At 36.6% G+C, this 21552-nt stretch overlaps 1 protein-coding gene across 1 annotated transcript; it reads left to right on the top strand.

Annotated features, from left to right (window-relative positions):
* Nucleotides 1-2208: 2208 nt before the first annotated feature.
* Nucleotides 2209-21379, top strand: b3galt1b (beta-1,3-galactosyltransferase 1b). Its single transcript, XM_087803895.1, has 3 exons — nt 2209-2264; nt 13663-13762; nt 18490-21379. The coding sequence occupies exon 3, from the start codon at nt 18559-18561 to the stop codon at nt 19600-19602; it is 1044 nt and encodes a 347-aa protein (XP_087660021.1). The 5' UTR covers nt 2209-2264; nt 13663-13762; nt 18490-18558; the 3' UTR covers nt 19603-21379.
* The last annotated feature ends 173 nt before the right edge of the window (nt 21380-21552 follow it).

Genomic DNA, 21552 nt, shown 5'->3' with positions numbered 1-21552 from the left:
GACCCAGGACTGGAGATACTCCATTAGCAGCCTGAGTCCCGCCGACAACAAAACACGTGGCGGGGAAAAAAATGAAAGCAAAACACAAGGCAACAAAATATCGGTGGTTTGGCCTCCTCATGCGGATTCACCCAAAAAAGCGTTCAAATTAGAAGACGACATTCAGTTAGCGAAACCACAATGGCCGCCACCGGATTCATCTCCGAAATCATGTAGACGTAGAGACGCCGTCCCGAAGAGTATCTTGTAGGTGGTCGAAGGAGAAAAGAAAGTAAAGGTTATGTGTATTAAAGGAAGTAAAATAGAAGTACGTGTACAGAAGGAAGTGATGTGTATATAGTCAGAGGTGATGATGTGGAAGTTCAGAGGATGTTTTCGAAGAAGGTCAAGTTAGAGAAAGTGTCGTTTTTCATTCTCGCAGGAATGACGATGACGAAGGAATGTCGTGTTTGTAATTACAAATGTACATCTGGAAAACATTTTTACAAGTTTATTTTCTAAAAAAAAAAAAAAAAATCTCTTTCTTAAAACCTTAATATCACAACAAACTGTTTCAAATGTTAACAAGGATTTATTTTTCTACAAACCAGCATTTTTCCTTTTCAGCACCTGGCGTGCAGTCGAATGAAAGGAGAGTAGAACGTATGTACTATTTCAAAAAGAATATAATATGATATTGGTCAGATGTTTTATTTTGGGCTGTTGTGAACAACTAATATTTCGCAATCAAGATTTTATAGTTTAGATGGTTATACCTTCATTTGTACGAGTAAAGTCCTGATTATTTTTTGGGGGCTTCAGGCTGGTTTACTTAAATGTTTTCATGATGTATGAGAAATAAAATATTGACTTTAACGCTCTTGCTATGTCGTTATTTCCTGTTTTAAAGAGAAAGAAAACTGTCTATTAGATATATGACACAAAAGAAGTGTTTTAAAGGTAGCTTTTCTACATTTGATCTTTATTTTGAGGTATTTAATAAATAAAAGATCACGTGATTACCCTTAAATATGTATATTAGTCTTTTAAAATGTGATATTCATGATGTTTTTTGACTGACGTATGTTTGAAAAAGCATTATTTAATCCAGGTTATCTGTGTGTAAATTGAATCATGTTGTTGTGAAGCTCTCCTGTCAGGTGTTGAGCAGAACCAGAGCCACACAGCAGGTCAGACGAGCGGAGAGTTTAAAGAGAAAGCAGACCAGCAGGTCACCAGATCTCTTGGACAGCTCCAGTTTTAATCTCATTTCACAGCCTCTGTGAATAGTCTTCAAATCCGTGTCGTATCCCATTGAAGTCAGATGTTACAACAAAAAAAAATCTATAGACATGACCATTTAAAAAAAAAAAAAAGTTAGATTAGTGTAATCTGATACACCGGCAAGCGTGTCCAAAATATTTTTTTACAGCTATGTCTAAAATAGGCTTATGGCCAAATGTGGTAACTCATCCTCTTAGTGCTCCTCACCGTGGGCGTCTTGTCAGCTTAACATGCAGCTTGAACTCAAGACAATACTGGAAGAAAAACCCACTCCTTTTTTTTTTCTTTATGAATAATGGTTTGATTTGGATCTGAGAATATGGACAGATTTGATAAGACGACATCTCATTTTTAAGCGTACAAAGACGCAGATGATAGCGTTTTCTCTATAGAAGGATTTAACTTGAAAAAACACTTCTTTTTTTTAAATTATCTTTGCCATATGAGGTCATCCTACCCATGATACATTTATGGGTGTTGATTGTAAAATGAGGGCTTGCATTAATTAAAATTAAATGAAAATAATGTACATTTAAAGCACTTGTTCGCCTCATTGTTAGTTTAGAGACATAAAACTTAACGAATTATTTTTAATAACAAACATCTTTTTTACGTGTTTATTCAATTTACTTTTTTAATATATTTTTTTAAATTAATAAGTAATTAATTTAAGAATGATAAATCGTATTCGTTGAAGATAAACTATAATAATAATTTATTTTATTATCAGACGTGTCTGGAGTAGAAGACGAGGGACGGAAGGTTAGGTTGACCCTAACACGCGTCGATCTAACGTGCTTGCGCCCGACACTCTGACGTGATTGGCGGAGCGCCGGCCGTGCCGCGCTGTGATTGGCGCGCCGCGGAACGACGAGGGCGGGCGCTTCTCCAGCAGGATTCACTAGCATCATGTTGTCCTCAGTGGAGGAGCAGGATGGAGGAGCAGCGAGGAGCGTCTCATCAGCACCACTCGTCTGGTCGGGATGGAGCTCCTGGAACTGGTGAGAACCTCAGGAATACTTCTTTATTCACTCGACCCGGGAACACATGCCAGGACTTGTCCATTAACGCGGGTTTGATTGACTTATTCTGCAGTGTTTTCGCTCGTGTTTTTGTTGAAGAACGTCTGTTGATAATAATATGTTTTATTTTAATTTGTTTTAATTCTTAAGGCTTGTCTGGGTTTATTCAAACAGAAATGTTCTGCTTGGATAAACTGGCTTCAGTGTGACACAGTCATGGACGTTAGGCGGAGCTGCTGAGCAAAGTGAATAAACCTCCTTCTATCTGAGCTTGTACATCCAAAATAAATGATATTTTTGTAATATTTATACTATATTATAGCACTTGCATGCAGGTGAGCTTTGGAGTCTTCCCTGGTGGATCTCAGTCCAGAGCAAGAAAAACTTTTTTTTGAAGCATTAAGTTAAAGAAATAATTGTGAGTATTTTCTAATATAACAAGTGAAAATGACCATTTTTTTATAAATAGTTTGGTGCTAATGTAGTATTTGGATGTTTCGCTGTCACTTTCATACCTGAATGTTCAGAAATAAGGAATATGGATCTATATTATTATAATAAATCTCTTTTAATACTTACATTTCTTTATAAATCTATCAGGAACAAGTGTGAGAAAATACTGATACACTTAAATGTTTTTTTATGATCAATATTCAACATATTTTTTTAATATTTATTTATTTACACTTTTATTTTGGTTTTATTTAAAGAAATAAAAACATGTATGGTTTATAGTTCAGTAAAATGTGTTAAAAATTAAATAATTATATATATTTTTTATTTATGATTATCATTAAAATATTCACTGTGTTTGTTCATTTTTCAGTTGCAATTAAACTTTCCGGCCGCTAGATGGCGAGAAGTCATTATGTGCATAAGCTCAAGAAACAATGAAATCCATCGAGATCCTAGCAATTACTGAGGACGAGAGGATACAGGCGACTCGAGCTGCTTTTAAAGCTGATGTTTGGACATATTTTGGTTTCAAATTAAATGAAAGCAGTTACAACTTCATCAAGAGTCATGTGGTCTGTAAATTCCGCAACACCAGAGTCAAGTACTCAACAATACTACAAATACATCCTTGTTACTACAGTATCACGATATATTGTATCGTGGTAGATTCTTGACAATAAACTCTCCTTCTGCTATTTGGATGTTTCACTGACAGCTTTTCTACCTGGATGTTCAGATAATAATTCACAACATTATTCTTAAGAATCCTTCCCGTACTTTATGAGTCCATCAGGAACATTCTCCTCCTCCCTCCTGTAACTGGACCTGCGCTCCGGCTTAGCAGCGACTGCTCGTCTCGTTCCTGCAGGTGTAATTATTCCGGGCGAGTCTGAAGCCATAATCCTTGTTAAAGTGGACGAGATCTTTGCTTAGTCAGCGGAGCGACCCCTTGTTAAACAGGTCACACATCAGCCATCTTTCTGTGTGTGGAACACATCGGAAAGACATGTTTTCCACGGAACGTTTACTCGATACAGGAAAACGTGGAAGAGTTTGGATTTAAAGCAACACTTTGTATGAACACTGTTGTAATGCAACACATTTTCATAATCCAATGTATTTCCAGGAAGGATTCATTGCATGGGTGTCAAGGTTCTGGGGAAAAAAATCTGTTACCCTTTTTATTAGTTTTATTTGACCAACAAGATGGGTGGCTCAAATAAAATAAATAAAAAAATCTCATGAAGTATGGAAGTATATCAGTGCCATCAGAAATATTGAATAGCGTAATTTAAAACATTGAAATGATCAAATTATTTTTTAATAATTAATGTTTAATAATTGAATTCATTCATTTCTATATTGAAGTTTTTTGGCGAGGAGTCACACAATGAAATCCCGCAAGATCCTAGCAATGACTGAGGATGAGAGGATACAGACACATATTTAGTGAATAATTTAATTAAATAATTTGTATATTAATATGTTGTCTTTTTTTTACACATGTAGTTTGATATTCTCAATGTAATAATTCAAAAATATATTTACTAAATTCAACTTTTAAACTTTTAAATTCAATAAAAAAAATATTGGTATAAAATTGCCGCCATTCATCATCAAAGGAGATTATTGTGGTCAAGAATTATACTTCTAAATACATAAGGTTATTGTATGTATATCTTTTATGACGCTAGACAGAGAGATAATCATAATAACATTTGCTTGAAAGGCTTGGACTCGTAAGAATAAATACTTTTATGAAATTATTCTTATTTATTTAGGCAAGTTAAACAATTAAATAGCAAGAATAAGGATAGATGATGATGGTGGTGTTCCAGAATACCATCTGGATCCTTGGCACGGCCATCTTGCCCGTTCACGTAGCTTGACTTGTGTTTTATCTTTTTTTTTCTAAATTTCAAAACTATAGTTTCAACAATTTTTAACAATTAACTCTTTTTAAAAAAGACCCGAATACAAATGTGTTTGTGGTATCCCTTTTTTGCCTCTGGGTCAAGTTGTTCCCGGGCCTTTCGGGTCAACTTGACCCTGAGATAACACAAGTTAAGGGGTAAAAAAAAATATTTTAAATGCTTTGTTGCTTTCATACATTGACCAAAAATGATATTCAGACTCATGTCCTGTCCATTGGTATCACCAGCGCCTCCTTGTGGTGAGTGTGTGTATGGAATCCTGAGACGTGACCTTCAAATACTCCCCAATATAATTCTGCTAGTTTTAATTTACTGCTCTAAGGTATTCTTAAGCTGTATTAATATTTGATTGACACTTGTCTCCCTGATATATTCCATCTGACAGCAAACGCACAACAAGTGACCTTTGCTGGATTATTTCTACGCCGTCACGATTCATTCAGAGACGATTAAAAAGACGTTGTGACGCTGAGATGGTGAATAAATAGTGTCGGGAGACTGTCTTCTACTTCAGTCCAGAAGTTGTGTACCTGTCAGCGTCTCCTCCGTGATGGTGTGTAGTTGCAATCCTCCCGACGTACACTGAGATCCTTTCACTGACAGTTCCTCTCGAGCCGAGCGACTTCATACACACACACACACACACACACTCGCCGCCGAACTGGAGACGATTTATTTCCTCCGCACACGTCTGAAGGCTTCAACTTGTTGATTTGGAAAAAACAAATTGTTCCCTGAAGGCAACGTGTCAGAAATTCTTTGACAAAATTGCATTTCGTTACCCCCAAGTCAAAGAAGAACACAAAGTGCTGGGTGTGTAACGGCTTCTCTCCGTCTTCCTGCTTGTGTGTACTTTGAGAAAGAATATCAAGATGGTAGTATTTAATATTGATTATATATAAAGATATACAGTATTATATTTTTTAATGTTGTGGTTTAATCAATAATTGAATAATAATGTTTATATAGATATAGATATAGATATAGATATATAAATACCTTACCTTACCTTAAATATAGATATATATATATAGATATATTCACATATCTATATATATACAGTATATATATGAACCTTGAAATTCAAATTCAAAATTTTGAATATTTTTATTTTGTACGTATAGAGTTTGATACACTTATTTCAAGTATTCATTTTTTATTTTTCTAAATTCAGTATTCATTAATTCGTACCCATTTAAATAAAAATGTTTGTATAATTGTGCCACCATACAAAACCATCTCTTGATTGACTAAAAGTTTGATCAAGTACAAATATTACTTACTTACTTACCAACATTCTTATAATGGTTTTAAAAAGGCTGCAAAATAAAACATTTATTAATTTTGAGTTTTTGGAATTTGAATATCAAACTGTATGAGCGACAAAAATGTGTTCATTTTTTAAATATTTCATATATTTAAGTAAGTAAGTAAGTAAGTAGGTAATATTTTTAAAGTGGTTTTCCAGACCAGGGTCACAAAGTACTTAAACAATCAAAACAATACTCAATAAAATATATACTTTAAAGGTCAACAACGAGAACAACACAGGAGTCTCAGAGAATCAAGGAAGACATTTAAATGTATTTAATTAGCAAAAAATAAATCAAATTTAACTTTTAATTATAGGAATTATTGAATTGAAAAGAAATAAATTAAATTCCAAAATGTAACGAAAGTCAATAATTTTAATTTCAACAGTTAAATATGCGTATATACTTCCATAGTACAGTCCATACGAGGCCTGGTTGTCCAGTTAAAGCCAAGAGGTCAAACCTCCATGAATTCAACTTCAGATCAGTTGAGACGAGGAAGTTGCTGCTAATTGGAGTTTGTTCCGACAGGAAACACTGGTGGGTATTAGGAAATCTTCACGGCACATAATGATGGTCCCTTTGGTAACAGAGGTGTTGAAATAAACAGGTTTTCTACCTCAACGAGGATCTGGATTCTCTGGAGTCACGTTTCAACTTTCCATATCCTCCGATTGTACATCAGCATAGCTCGGCTGTTTTGCTCATTAGATTATTGCGTACTCAGAGTCCTGAGTTTATCTGAAAAACTTTAAACTATTATTATTTTATCATCTCATAGAAGTATGCACAGGAAACAATCTGACTTTTGTCCCTAGAGGTGAGTTTTAGTAAGAGTCTGACACATCACAATACAGGGACAACAATACGATGTATTGTGATACTGTATTAGTATATAGTTGTAGTATTGTCGATTACTTGACTCTGTTGTTGTAGAATTTACAGACCACATGACTCTCGACAAAGTCGGAACTGCTTTCAGTTGTTTTGTAGCCTGCTGGGGTTCACTGTATCCTCTCGTCCTCAGTCATTGCCAGTATCTCGCAGGATTTCTTTGTGTGACTACTCGCCATCTAGCAGCCGGAAGTTTAATTGCAACACAAAAATGACCTAAAACATTGAATATTTGAATGATAGTTGTAATTAAAAAATATATAATTATTTAATTTTTAACACACTTTACTGAAATATAAACCATAAAATTATTTTAATTTTTGAATCAAACCAAAATAAATACAGTGCTGTTGAATATTGTTTTCTTTTGAAACTAAAATATGTCCAAACATCAGCTTTTAAAAGCTGCTGGTGTCGACTGTATCCTCTCGTCCTCAGTCATGGCCTCAATTTCCATAGTTTCTTTAGCTGTGACAACTAGCGGTAGTAGTAGTATTTGGTTTTTAACTTTGAATATAAGAAAGCATTTTATTTTATTTTATACATCCTTTATTGAAAGATAAACCATAAAAGAACCATGATAAAAACACCTTTTGAGTGTCTGTGTGTGTTGTGACTAATTTACTGACTATTTTGTTACTTCAAACAAATTAAAGCGACTTTTCTTAGATTTAGTGTTTGTTCGTTTTTTTTGCCATATGTGTTGATTAGCTTCATGCTAACTACTTTTACAACTCTTTTGTGAACCTTGGATTTGCAAACCTGTCTTTTATCCTTTAACCTCACACACCAAAATAAATCCTTTTTAATTTTGGATTATTTTATTTAGAATCTGTTCATATATTTACTTTTCAGAACTGTAAGACTTGCTTAAAGTGATAGTTTACCCAAAATGTTCTACTAACCCTTGTGTCGATTATTTTCAGAGTAATTCTGTCTCTATTTAGAGTTAAAGACAAACATGTTTGTTCATTTTAATGTGAGCGACTGATGGTCGGTTGTTCATCTTCATCTTCATCCAAAAAGAAACTTAAAAACATTTGAATACCTGATGTTTTTTTGAGGTATTTAGAACTTGGAATTGAACCATCACTTTGAAGTGCAGCTGCAGGTTCCAGACATAATCCCTGGCAAATTTGTAGTAACCCCGTTACGAAGTTATTCCAGGAGAGTTTTGTGTCTCCTCGCAGAGTAAAGACATTTGATGCTGAACTGTACAAAGTTGGCAGCTTCAGTTTGAAATGTTAAAGTAAAGTAAAGGTTATTTGTTCAAGAACCATCGGTAGATTCTGATCCACAGACCTAAGAACCCGAGCTGGGGTGTAAGTCTGGATCAGATCACTGATGGAAGGTCTGACCCTGAATAGCTCTGAAAGTAAGAACCAGAATTGCAAAATTGATCCTGAAAGAAACTCGCAGCCAGTGAAGAGTTTTAAGGATCGGGGGAAATGTGAGTTCTTCTACTAGAGCGACTCGCTGCAGAGTTTTTGTATCAACTACAGGCGAGACATATCTTCTTAGATTCGTCCCAACAACCACGATCGTTTCTCACCTTCATTCGAGAGCCAGGATATATATTCTAACCTGTCAAGACGTGGCTGGACGTCTGGGGTGTGATGGGATCATGTGACCTTGACCGCCTCGCCCGGATGCACGGGTCAGTGCGTGAAGGTGACACCTCTGCAGCGCCCGACGCCGAGGAATCCTCCGCCAGACTCCGGATGAATATTTCTCAGAATCCCCCAGACGACGGCTGAGCTTTGGCTGTGAATAAATGTGTCGCTCTGCGGCATCGACCCCCCTCACCTCGCCCCCCCCGACACCCTCCACCGCCGCCCCCCCCCTCCCCGACTGATGGTGTTTTTAATGCTGCTACTTGATGATGTCGGGGATTTGTGTCTTTTAAGCTTTCACGTTTGGAGAAAAGGCTGATAAATCATGATGATTTAATTGTATCAGAATTTTTAATGGTTGAATTTAACAATTTAAATGTAGAAAATTACAATAATTTGTCCACCTTTTGAAATGTTCTATTGCTCTTTTTAAAACAATTGAATTCAATAATTTCTATATTGAAACGTTTTTATTGAATAATACAATTCTATCATTTGTGTCTCATCAGTTTGATATCAGTGGCCCATAGAGGGCGCCGATTTGGCAGTTTTTTTTAATTTAATAATCTTTTTTATATTTTATTTTATTTATTATTATTTATTCTTTTTTAGTTAGAAAATAATCATCAACAGTGATGAGTCTGTGTGTTTGTAGAATTCTTTACACTAATAAACTATATTTGCATTGATTCACGTTCTGCTAATAATCTTGGTTTGCGTCGTCATATCCGGTCTATCTGGGGTGTGTTGGGGTCACTTTGAGATTAGCCCGTCGCTAACGTCACGTTTATGTGACTCAGCCAATCGTACATCGCGGGAAAAGTGACGGAGAAGTTCCATCTTTAAGTATGATTTTGGACGCTGGAAAAAGCGACCACTATGGTAGAAATACATAAGGGTAAACATTGATACATGAACTTGATAGCACGGTGGTCTAATGAACCTAAGGGTGCAGGTTTGATCCCCGCCTCCAACAAGATAGTCTTTTCAGGTTTTTTTCTCAGTGTCTTTGTTTGTGATAATGATTAGTTGGTAGAAATTATATCTTGTCTTCTTTCTGGTGCAAAGAAAGGTTTTAAATAATTTTCCTAAAGCACTTGATGGACAGCGGCAGCTCTGCCTGCTTGGTTTGGAATATCATATTATTATCATACTTCTGTTGAGGAAGGTGACGTCTACATACAAGACCCCCGCCTAAAAAATATGTCACAGTTTGATATTGTAGTTCCAATCATTTAAAAACATATTCATCTAAATTCAATATAGTTTAATTTTGTAGCTTTTGAGTCGCTTTAAATTATTATTTAAGTCATTTTTCACCCAACATATACATATATATAATTATATAAATAGTTTTAGCCCCCGGGCCAACCAGCATTCTCTGTATTTGAACAACTATACTATAAACCGAAACATTTGTGTTCCAGGAAGAACAAACACTGTATATTTCTCAGAGGAGAGTGAGTTCGACGACTCACTGTTGAGTCGACGGTTCAGAGTCACACGAGCGAAACATTTTGACGGTTCAGAGACGTTTGTTGTTCTTTCTTGAACGTGTCGCCTCCAGCTGTGTGGATTAAACAATTTGTTTCATAAAATGTGTACTTTGAGTGTAGTTTGAGTACTTTTTGATAAACCGTGTGATTTCATTTTACACTATAAGAAGATCAACAGAAGGTTTTGTCCAACAACAAACACACAACAAACACACAACAAACACACAAAGATTAGGTGAACACGGTAAAAGCCTGAGACACATTTGTTTATTGAAGTTAAAAATACAGCAGCATGTTAAATTATTCAACTTGTTTTTTTTAACTTTACGCTGAAATGCAAGAAGAGATCTTTTTTTTTTTTTTTTTGTACGCTAATGCTAGCATGCTAACATCTTAAGCTTCATTTTGCAAGTATCACAAAATAAAAATGTTAAATATGTAGCTTAAGGTTTAAGTCAAAAGGTTTTGCCAACTATCTTACTTTATTTATTTTGTTTTATTCTCCTTTAATTTGTTAACCCTTCAGTTTGAGTTTAGTACTTTCTTTTTTACTGTATTCTAGTTCCTGATTTAATTATCGTTATTGGTGCTTATGTTGTTTAACTTCTTTTTACTTTTGTCTTATTTTTAGTGATTAAGTTTTGTACTTTTTTACAAATGATATAATGCATAATTGTTTAGAAGAACTTAATTTCTTTTCTCAACCATTTATTTAATTTTTTCCGTTATTTTCAAATATTTATATTTAATTTCATCATAAAGTTGTGTTTGATATTTGTGCTCATTTGTTATCCATATTTTATCGTTGTCATTTATTTTATGTATTTATTTTCTCTTCTTTCTAATCAATTAAATATTTTGATAATACATAATCTCACGATCCGGTTCAATAGTATATATATTTTGATAAACTTTCATCATTGTCAAATCGGCTTTGATTGTTCCTCTGTATTGTATCCTCTCGTCCTCAGTCATCGCCAGGGTTTCATTGTTCCTTTAGCTCAGGAGGTCGTAATAAATGTTGAATGAAGTTTCATCATATTATTAAAGAAATGCTGTGAATATTTGCACGTTAATTGTTAATGAATATTTTCTACACACTTTGTGCTGTTGAATATGGATACAATAACTGATCACACCACAACTGATCATTGTTTTATTGGTTATTGATTAGTTATCTTCAGTCAATATATTCAAAGGCAGAAAGTTGAGCAGAAGAGTTAAAACTCCACATGTATAACATCGTCGTCGTCGTCTTCTTCACATGGTCTTCATGATCTCTGATGGGAAACAGGAAGTGATTTTAGGTTTAATGAGTTTATGGACAACAAAGATAGAATCTCTTACGTCAAAGAGAATGACGGTTTTCATCACCATGGCGATGCTGCCTGCAGTAAATTGGCTGATTGAACTTCGTTATCGTCATCGGCTTGACGTTACTTATTTTTATTTCATCGAGCGGGTAAGATAGACACTTGTTGAAGGTCTTGAATTTAAAAAAAATGTGTGATGATAAGATCACTTTTCTCTCTTCTGCAGACTCAGAAAAGGGAAATAGTTAGTTCAGGTTAATTCAAGTACCTTTAATAGGATTTAATTCCCTCACAAATATTTATTTACAGTCTATAATCATTTTAAATAAAAATAAATTCACTATTATTATTATTATTATTATTATTATTATTATTATTATTATTATTTATTAATTTGAAGAATGTGTTTCTTAACTGTTGTTTCTGGATTTAAAACACAATCAATTAAATGTTGAACTTTAAAAGGAAACATTAGTTAAATATCAAATTTACATTTTAATGTATTTATGAGTTTTTTTCCATGAAACCTTTTCGACGTTAACTAGCTGCGCTTTATCCATTTTTATCATAGTTATTTTATGGTTTGTATTTCAATAAAAAGTGTATAAAGTCAAATAATGCATTCAAAAAATAATAACATGCATATAAATATTTACGGCATTTGTTCATTTTTAGTTGCAATTAAACTTCTGGCCGCTAGATGGCAGCAGTCATTACATCCTCTGCAGCTGAAAAGACAGTTAGATCCTGCGTGATTCAAACAATGACTGAGGACGAGAGGATACAGTCGACTCCAGCAGCTTTTAAAGCTGATGTTTGGACATATTTTGTTTTCAAGGCAAACGAAAGCAGTTACGACTTCGTCAAGAGTCATGTGGTCTGTTATTTCTGCAACACCAGAGTCAAATACTCGACAATACTACAAATATATCCTTGTTACTACAGTATACTGGAATTTCCCGAAGGATCTATACATCTATCCATCCATCATAATCGTATTGATCTGTCGAATTCACTTTTGTCTTTTTTGTTGCAAGACAATATTTGTGTTTCCGCTCGAGCTCAGCTGGAGAAAAGAGGCGAGAAGCCAAAAGGATGTTAAATTGCAGCTTTTCTCTTTCTTTTGTCTCTTGATTCCTGACAACGAAAGCGTCTAATTAAAGACAAAAGCTGCGTCTGACTCCAGAGAAGTCTTTCCAGCGTTCAAACACAGAAACCTACGTTCGTCTCAAAGAGACGCCGCGACATGTAACCGGTTGTTATCGTGTCGTGACGGATCGTGTTCTGGTCGTCGTCAGAGATGCTTTTGACGCTTCTGAGGTTCATGAAATAACAATGATTTGGCTGCTGCTGGATGAATGTTTTATTCTGATGCTTCACATGCAGCGAACGATCGCGACCACTTGTGTTTGTCTAGTTCTATGTTTGTATCTTCAGAGTTCACTGTTTACCGTAATCAAGATACATGGATTCTCCTCTCAGGTGTTCTCAGGTGTATCACAGGTGTATCACAGGTGTATCAGTGAAAAGGGGTCAAAGAAAATGTTGATACACTTCATTTATTTCTTCATGATAAAGTATTCAACAGCATTTTTTTTGTTTTTAAAATTTAAAAAATAATAATATTAATTAGTGAGTTTTACCTTTGAAATCCTATTTTATTTTTGCCATAGTTATTTTATTGTTTTTATTTTAATGAAGTGTGTTTAAAATAAATAATTCAATTTATTTATTTTTACAATTAAAATTAAAATATTGACACCTTTTTTGTTGTTGTTTTTGCAATGAAACGTCTTGCCTCTAGATGGCAGCAGTCGTTACGTCCTCCCTAGCTAAAAGGAACAATGACATCCTGCGAGATCCTGGCGGTGACTGAGGACGAGAGGATACAGTTGACTCCCACTGCTTTCAAAGCTGATGTTTGGACATATTTTGGTTTAAAAACCAATGAAAGCAGTTACGACTTCATCGACTTAATACAAGGGATTACATTTTAAGATTTAATTAAAAAAAACTTTTAATGCAAGAAATGCTCAATAAATAAATGTAATGTATGGAATCATGTCTTTACTAAATTAAAACTCAATTTAATAAAAGAAGTAAAAAGGAAAAGTGTATACATGTTTTCCAGATTTTGCTATGAGGCAGGGTCACAGTTTGTTTGTTTTTAAACATCCCAGCATGCATTTCACTTTGAAACATATCCCTTGGACTAATTCATATATTTATTGTTATTATTGTAATAGTAATATTTGCGATGTTTTTCAACTTTATTGGCCTTTTAAGTGGGTTTTTTTGTTTAGTCTCATTCGATTCAACTTTGAAATAATGAATCAAATGTTCTACTTCCTGTTCCAGGGGTTACGCGCTTCATCAACCAAACCACGATGTCTCGGAAGCAAGTTCACGAAAAATAATCCCCTGGGTTTTCAGATCAAGACATTAAAATGGATGGAAGGTACTTTTTCAAAGTTATTTATTTGGTTTTATTGACTTAACAATGTGCTTATGACATGTTGTTTATGCAACTTCATAGTTATTGTCTTAAAAACATGTTTATTTTGATTTTGTCATGTTTTAAAAAAATAAATATTTGTGATCGTTTTGGTCTGTGTGGAACATGACCTTCATTTTAACCTGAACCTTCATGTCGCATTTTACAGACAAACATTGTCAATTTAATAGAGTAGAAATTCAAAATAATTACAAATACAGAAGTTTGCCCCAAATTAAAACTCTCAGAAAAACCAACAAGAATGTTAAACGTGTCAGTCTTGCATTTAAAGGACGGGAACGTCAAGAACTGATCAGTCAATCACGTCAATAATGCATTTAAAGAAAGATAATTTCCAGGACGAGCAGCAGAAGGATCTCAATAATTCATCTGTCGGACGACGATGATGTCGAGACCTCGCTCTGGAAATGATGAATCTGTGAAAGTGCGACGAGAGCTTCGTGGCCTTTTCTCAAATCCAGGTCACTTAACTTGACACTCACTTCAAATATGTGCTCGTTCGACATTTTTCAACTTTTCTGCTCAGCTGCCCTTTTCACTCACGGGATCTTTTGACGACTTATGATAGTTCTCACTTCAAGGTCACACTTTATGAAGGTCAAAGACGGCGAAAATGCTCCTCAAATATTTTCTTTTTTTCACGTCCAGCTGTTTAATTGTTCCATTTTCTTTCTATTAATCCTGAGCACGCCAAAATAAAAACACTTATCTGATCATTATTTTGGTTTATTTCATTTTAGTGTAATTCAAACGCTGCACAGAAAGTCCTTGAAACCCCAAATAAAAGACAAATAACTAGTGAACTAGTAACTTCTGGTCCACGAATTAAACAAGGCGATCACGAGTTTTATGAAAACGTCTTTTGTGAAAAAGAAAATATGATTCGCTCGTATTTGGGAAGATTTTAACTTCATTAAAGACGTTAGAATAGACTTAAACATGTCTTTTTGGTTGCGATTAAACCTTCGGCCTCTAGATGGCAGCAGTAATTACGCCGCAGCTAAAACTACAGTGAAATCCTGTGAGATCTTGCCGATGACTGGGGACGAGAGGATACAGTCGACTCCAGTAGTTTTTAAAGCACAGAAAGTGCTTAAAACCCCAAATAAAAGACAAATAACTAGTGATACTGAGCAACATCTACGATTCCACCAAAGGTAGCGATAAGTTAAACACATTCAGCCAAAAACGAACAGCAATATAGCGAATATTGATGGATATAATTCAAAGATTATTATTGGTAATTAGTTCATTAGTTCACGTAATAAAGAACAATTGTGTTAATAAAAGTATCAAAGTGAGATCATTACAATTATTTGTGCATCAGATCTTTTCGTTTGTACTTAATTTAAATCCAAAAAAATCTTGGTTTTGTTTCCAGCAGGAAGTGATAAAATAGTCTAGGGTGTGAAAAAAGTGATCCTTTTCGACTCGTCTCCCTGAAGAACCTAAAACCTCTCGTGCAGAACTTGATGAAAACACTTTCTTTATATATTCACTGGAACGAGTTCATACATTTCAAATGAAATGTGTCGTATTTATTCGTCATGCAGGTTTGTTTCCTCTCGTGCGTCTCCGAGGTTGAAGGTTCTTTTACGAGTCACAGGGAAAAAATGTTTTCGCGGATGTTTTTGTTCGAGCAAATTAAATATGTATGATTCATTTTTAACATTTGTATTCACATCCAGCAGCAAATATTGACTTTAAACACATTAAACTTTACAACTTCAGCTTCCTGTTTTAACAACATCTGAGCTGGTGTGGAAATAATTCATGAGATTTATAATAAATTAAAAAATAAAACCTTTTTGTTCACTTTTTATCCCAGAGTAAGAGCAGAAAATCTAATTAAATCAACTCAAATTTAGTCAGATAGTAATTTCATGGGTTTACTCCGGTTTCCTCCCTCAGTCCAAAAACATACAGAGGTTGATTGAGAACTTTGGGAAATTGTCCATAGGTAAGAGTAAGAGTGTGTGTGTGAATGGTTGTCGGTCTTTGTGTGTCCTGCGACAGACTGGCGTCCTTTCCAGGGTGTCCCCTGCCTCTGGCCCTATGATACTGGGATAGGCTCCAGTCTCGCCGCGACCCCGGTAAGGGATAAAGTGCTAGAAAATGAATGAATGAATGAATGAATGAATGAATGAATGAATGAATAAATAATAGTTTTATAAATTAAATTAAAATCATGAAAGAAAATAAAAGCAAAATAATCCACAGCCATTAAAATGTAAAATGTTTTAACCAAAGAAAAATGTATTGTAAAAGTATTACTTTTATTTAGTTATTATTCAGAGTACATAAATAACAGCTAAAATTAAACATAAAAAAAACAAAATAAAGTATACAAAGTTAACCGTAAAATAATAAACAAAATAAGAATAGCATAAACATTCAAAATTAAAAAATATACATAGAAAAACAATACAAAAATAATAAACATAAATATATGTAAATGCATCCTTAGTGAATTTAAAATAAATACGTCTATAACGAGAAATAAAATAATGAACAAAGAACAGAGTACAAAAAATTCAACAACAAAAAATGTTAAACCAAAATAATTGTTAAAAAAAAAGCAAAAATAATCGTATAAATATCTGCAAATTATTCTAAAGATTAAATAATTACTGCATCAGCATGAAGTAGAAATAAATAAATAAAATTACATTAATAAAATGTATTAATATATTAATAAAATTAGGGGGGAAATGGAAATACTTATTCATATACAGTATATATATTAAATCATATTAATATCTGCAGATGTGTCATAAATGAAGCTCTTGAATAATTAAAAAGTAAATAAAGAACTCATTAAAAAAATTAAAAAAATCAGTGGCAACACAAATGATCAGTAGTTTGATATGAATCGTTCCAGAATTTTCTGTCTACATTTAGTCATCTTTGTTTTCTGCTCCTCACGTAACGACTCGAAAAACAGTCGCTCGGCATCAACGTCTTGTGACTCCGTTGCAGTCGAGAGAAAAACGTCCTGAGTCTCCGGGAGCTCGGTGAGAAACTGATGAGTCATGCTCGGGGCAGCGAGGGACTCGGCGAACGCTCGCAAGGATTTCGCTGGCGCAGAGTCAGATGGTCTCGGATCAGGAGGACGGCCGTCGTCCTTCTGGACGAAGAATTAAACGAGACGATCACGAGTTTTATGAAAACGTCTTTTGTGAAAAGAAAAAATGATTCGTTCATATTTGGAAAGTTTTTATCTTCATTAAAGTAGAAGACGATTTAACTTTTGGCCTCTAGATGGCAGCAGTCATTACGTCCGCCGAAGCTAAATCTACAAGGAAATCCTGTGAGATCTTGACGATGACTGGGGACGAGAGGATACAATCGATTCCAGCAGATTTTAGAGCTGATGTTTGGACATATTTTGGTTTCAAAACAAATAAAAGCAGTTACGACTTCGTCAAGAGTCATGTGGTCTGTAAATTCTGCAACACTAGAGTCAAGTAGTCGATAATACTACAAATATATCCTTGTTACTACAGTATCACAACCCCAGAGTCAAGTACTGGACAATACTACAAATATATCCTTGTTACTACACTATCACAACACCAGAGTCAAGTACTGGACAATACTACAAATATATCCTTGTTACTACACTATCACAACACCAGAGTCAAGTACTGGACAATACTACAAATATATCCTTGTTACTACACTATCACAACACCAGAGTCAAGTACTGGACAATACTACAAATATATCCTTGTTACTACACTATCACAACACCAGAGTCAAGTACTGGACAATACTACAAATATATCCTTGTTACTACACTATCACAACACCAGAGTCAAGTACTGGACAATACTACAAATATATCCTTGTTACTACACTATCACAACACCAGAGTCAAGTACTGGACAATACTACACATATATCCTTGTTCCTACACTATCACAACACCAGAGTCAAGTACTGGACAATACTACAAATATATCCTTGTTACTACACTATCACAACACCAGAGTCAAGTACTGGACAATACTACAAATATATCCTTGTTACTACACTATCACAACACCAGAGTCAAGTACTGGACAATACTACAAATATATCCTTGTTACTACACTATCACAACACCAGAGTCAAGTACTGGACAATACTACACATATATCCTTGTTCCTACACTATCACAACACCAGAGTCAAGTACTGGACAATACTACAAATATATCCTTGTTACTACACTATCACAACACCAGAGTCAAGTACTTGACAATCCTACACATATATCCTTGTTCCTACACTATCACAACACCAGAGTCAAGTACTGGACAATACTACAAATATATCCTTGTTACTACACTATCACAACACCAGAGTCAAGTACTGGACAATACTACACATATATCCTTGTTCCTACACTATCACAACACCAGAGTCTAGTACTGGACAATACTACACATATATCCTTGTTCCTACACTATCACAACACCAGAGTCAAGTACTGGATAATACTACACATATATCCGTGTTACTACACTATCACAACACCAGAGTCAAGTACTTGAAAATACTACACATATATCCTTGTTACTACAATTTCAGAATGTATTTTATCATCACTGTATTGTATCACCAGATTCTTGCCAATACACACCCCTCGTTATTACTTTAATGTTCTTTTCATGGTTCTTCTTCCAGACTTCAATCGACCGCCGCCAAGAAGGACCTCCTCGCGTGATCCATGAGACCGGACCCTCGGGCGGCCCGATGCACCGTCCCCAGGTGAAGCGCCCCGAGTGGGAGGCGTCTCCCAGATGCATCCTCATGCCCTCCAAGGTGTCGTGCTTCTACCTGCTGACGGTGGTGTGCTGGGCCAGCGCCCTCTGGTACCTGAGCATCACCCGGCCCACGTCCAGCTACGTGGGCAGCCTGTCGGTGCCCGTACGCAAGGTCGCCAAGGCCCCCAAGAACGTCACCTTCAACAACATCCGCACCCGGCCCCTCAACCCGCACGCGTTTGAATTCGTCATCAACGAGCCAAAGAAATGCGAGAGCGTTGCCCCCTTCCTGGTCATCCTCATCAGCACCACGCACAAGGAGTTCGACGCCCGGCAGGCCATCCGGGAGACGTGGGGCGACGAGAACGTCTACACCGACATCCACATCGTCACCGTCTTCCTGCTGGGGATGAACACGGACCCCATCCTCAACCAGATGGTGGAGCAGGAGAGCCAGATCTTCCACGACATCATCGTGGAGGACTTCGTGGACTCGTACAACAACCTCACCCTCAAGACCCTGATGGGGATGCGCTGGGTGGCGACCCACTGCACCAGGGCGCAGTACGTGCTGAAGACGGACAGCGACATCTTCGTCAACATGGACAACCTGATCTACAAGCTGCTGAAGCCCACCACCAAGCCCAGGCGGCGGTACTTCACGGGCTACGTGATCAACGGGGGTCCCATCAGGGACATCCGCAGCAAGTGGTACATGCCCAGAGACATGTACCCCGACAGCAAGTACCCGACGTTCTGCTCGGGCACCGGCTACGTCTTCTCCTCGGACGTGGCGGAGATGATTTTCAAAACCTCTCTGCACACGAGACTCCTGCACCTGGAGGACGTGTACGTGGGCCTCTGCCTCAGGAAGCTGGGGATCCACCCGTACCAGAACAGCGCCTTCAACCACTGGAAGATGGCCTACAGCCTGTGCCGCTTCCGGCGCATCATCACCGTCCACCAGGTCTCCCCGGAGGAGATGCACCGGGTGTGGAACGACATGTCGAGCAGGAAGCACCTGACGTGTTGAGACGCTGATCGTTCCGTCGTCGCCGAAACCGTCTCAAGATTGTCAAAGAGTCGATGTTGCTCGCGCAAATTTATTTTCAGGTTTCTTTCGTCTTTTCGTGTCCGGTATCTCGTGTGACCCGAGTGATTGTTTTTGGGATGATGCGTGATAACAGGGATACTGCTGAGCTAGCGTCGCCTGTGGTTTAGGATGTGGGAGATATCGGGAAAATGGTCGGAGAAAGGTCTGATTCCCTTTCTTCAGACTCCCCCCAAACCTCCAAAGCCAGCTCTGTTTTGGTCGTGTTCAGTTTGTGACTGAGGGTTACTTCATGGACACTTAAGTACTGCATTTTCCGGACTATAAGGCACACTTATAGTATTTATTCTTGTTTTACTTACTGACCTCACACCAATTTATGTGTAACCACTAATGCGCTGTTGTATTACTCCACAAATTTAGCTAGTGTTACTCCGTGGCAGTCCACCACAATATAAGGCTATGTAGTAATACTACTGCAAGGATCTGTGGTCAGTGTTACACCTGGAATACTATAAAGCCGCTAAGTAATACTACAGTCTCGCATAGTAATACAAGGTAGTCTTGCAGATTAATGCTACAAAGCATCACAGAGTAATACTAGGTAGTCTTGCGGCGCATCACTATGAATAGTTGCAGAGTGATCCTGAGAAGTCTTGGAGTACCACTACAGAGTTTCTTGGAGTAATACTACTACTGCTCTTGCGGAGTAATACTAGAGAGACTCGCATAGTAGAAATACAAGTCTTGCGGAGTAGTACTGCGAAGGCTTGTGGAGCAATACTACGTAGTATTGTGGATTAATACAAAAAAGCATCACAGAGTAATACTAGGTAGTCCTTCGGCGCAATACTATGAATAGTTGCAGAGTAATCCTGAGGAGTCTTGCGGAGTAATACTATTACTACTCTTGAGGAATATTACAGCAAAGTCCTGCTGGGTAATACTATATGGTATTGCAGAGTAATACTACAAAGCATCACAGAGTAATACTACGTAGTCTACTATACTATGAATTGTGCCAGAGTAATCCTGAGGAGTCTAGCGGAGCAATACTACGAAGCCTCACGTAGTACTACAGAGCCTCTTGGAGTAATACTACGAAGCCTGACGGAGTACTACAGAGCCTCTTGGAGTAATACTACGAAGCCTCACGTAGTACTACAGAGCCTCTTGGAGTAATACTATGAAGCCAAAAAGTGTAACCCAAAGTATTGATTGACTACGGGGTATCACAAAGTAGTACTACAGAGCATCATGGAATAATACTACAAAGTCTCACAGAGTAATATTGGGGAGTCTCTTGGATTAAGCAAAGTACCCAGCAAGGCGAAACATTGAGTCTTGCGGCGTACTCAGTGAAATAGGTACTGCACTTTAATATTGTTGTGTGTTTAAGGACACAAAAAAACACCTTAGAAAGTTAAGAGACGTACTTACGAAGCGGATTTTATACTCAAGGCTATCAGACACGCAGTAGAATCAAATGAACTTTATAGTACAGTGTGCCCTATTTTCCGAAAAATACAGTAGTATGACTGTGGATTGCAGTGAGTATTATCACATCAATGATCAAGTACAGATGCAAATTTTCACCCAAAACTGCTGTTTGTTGGCCGACCGTGACGAACTACATCTGATGAGCGTGAATCAAATAAAGCTGATTTTATTGCAGAGTCGACACAAAAAATCACGTCGTCGTCAAACACAGACTCTGTTTAGCGATGCTAACTCTTTTGTTCCTGCAATGTCAAGCCAATTAAAGCTGAGAACACACAAGTGATGGATCCACAGCCTGGTGACCTTTTTTAAGTCCTTTTAAAGGCCTCGTGTTCCCGTCTCAAAGCTGCCGAGTCAGCAGGAGCGGCGGGAGGGGAATCCATAAAGGGAATGATAAATGATAAAGTGAGACGTGTGGTTTTTGTTTCACAT

This window comes from Callionymus lyra, chromosome 12 (assembly GCF_982586985.1).
Source record: "Callionymus lyra chromosome 12, fCalLyr1.hap1.1, whole genome shotgun sequence".
Taxonomy (NCBI): domain Eukaryota; kingdom Metazoa; phylum Chordata; class Actinopteri; order Syngnathiformes; family Callionymidae; genus Callionymus; species Callionymus lyra.
This window is presented reverse-complemented; position numbering and strand designations above follow the sequence as displayed.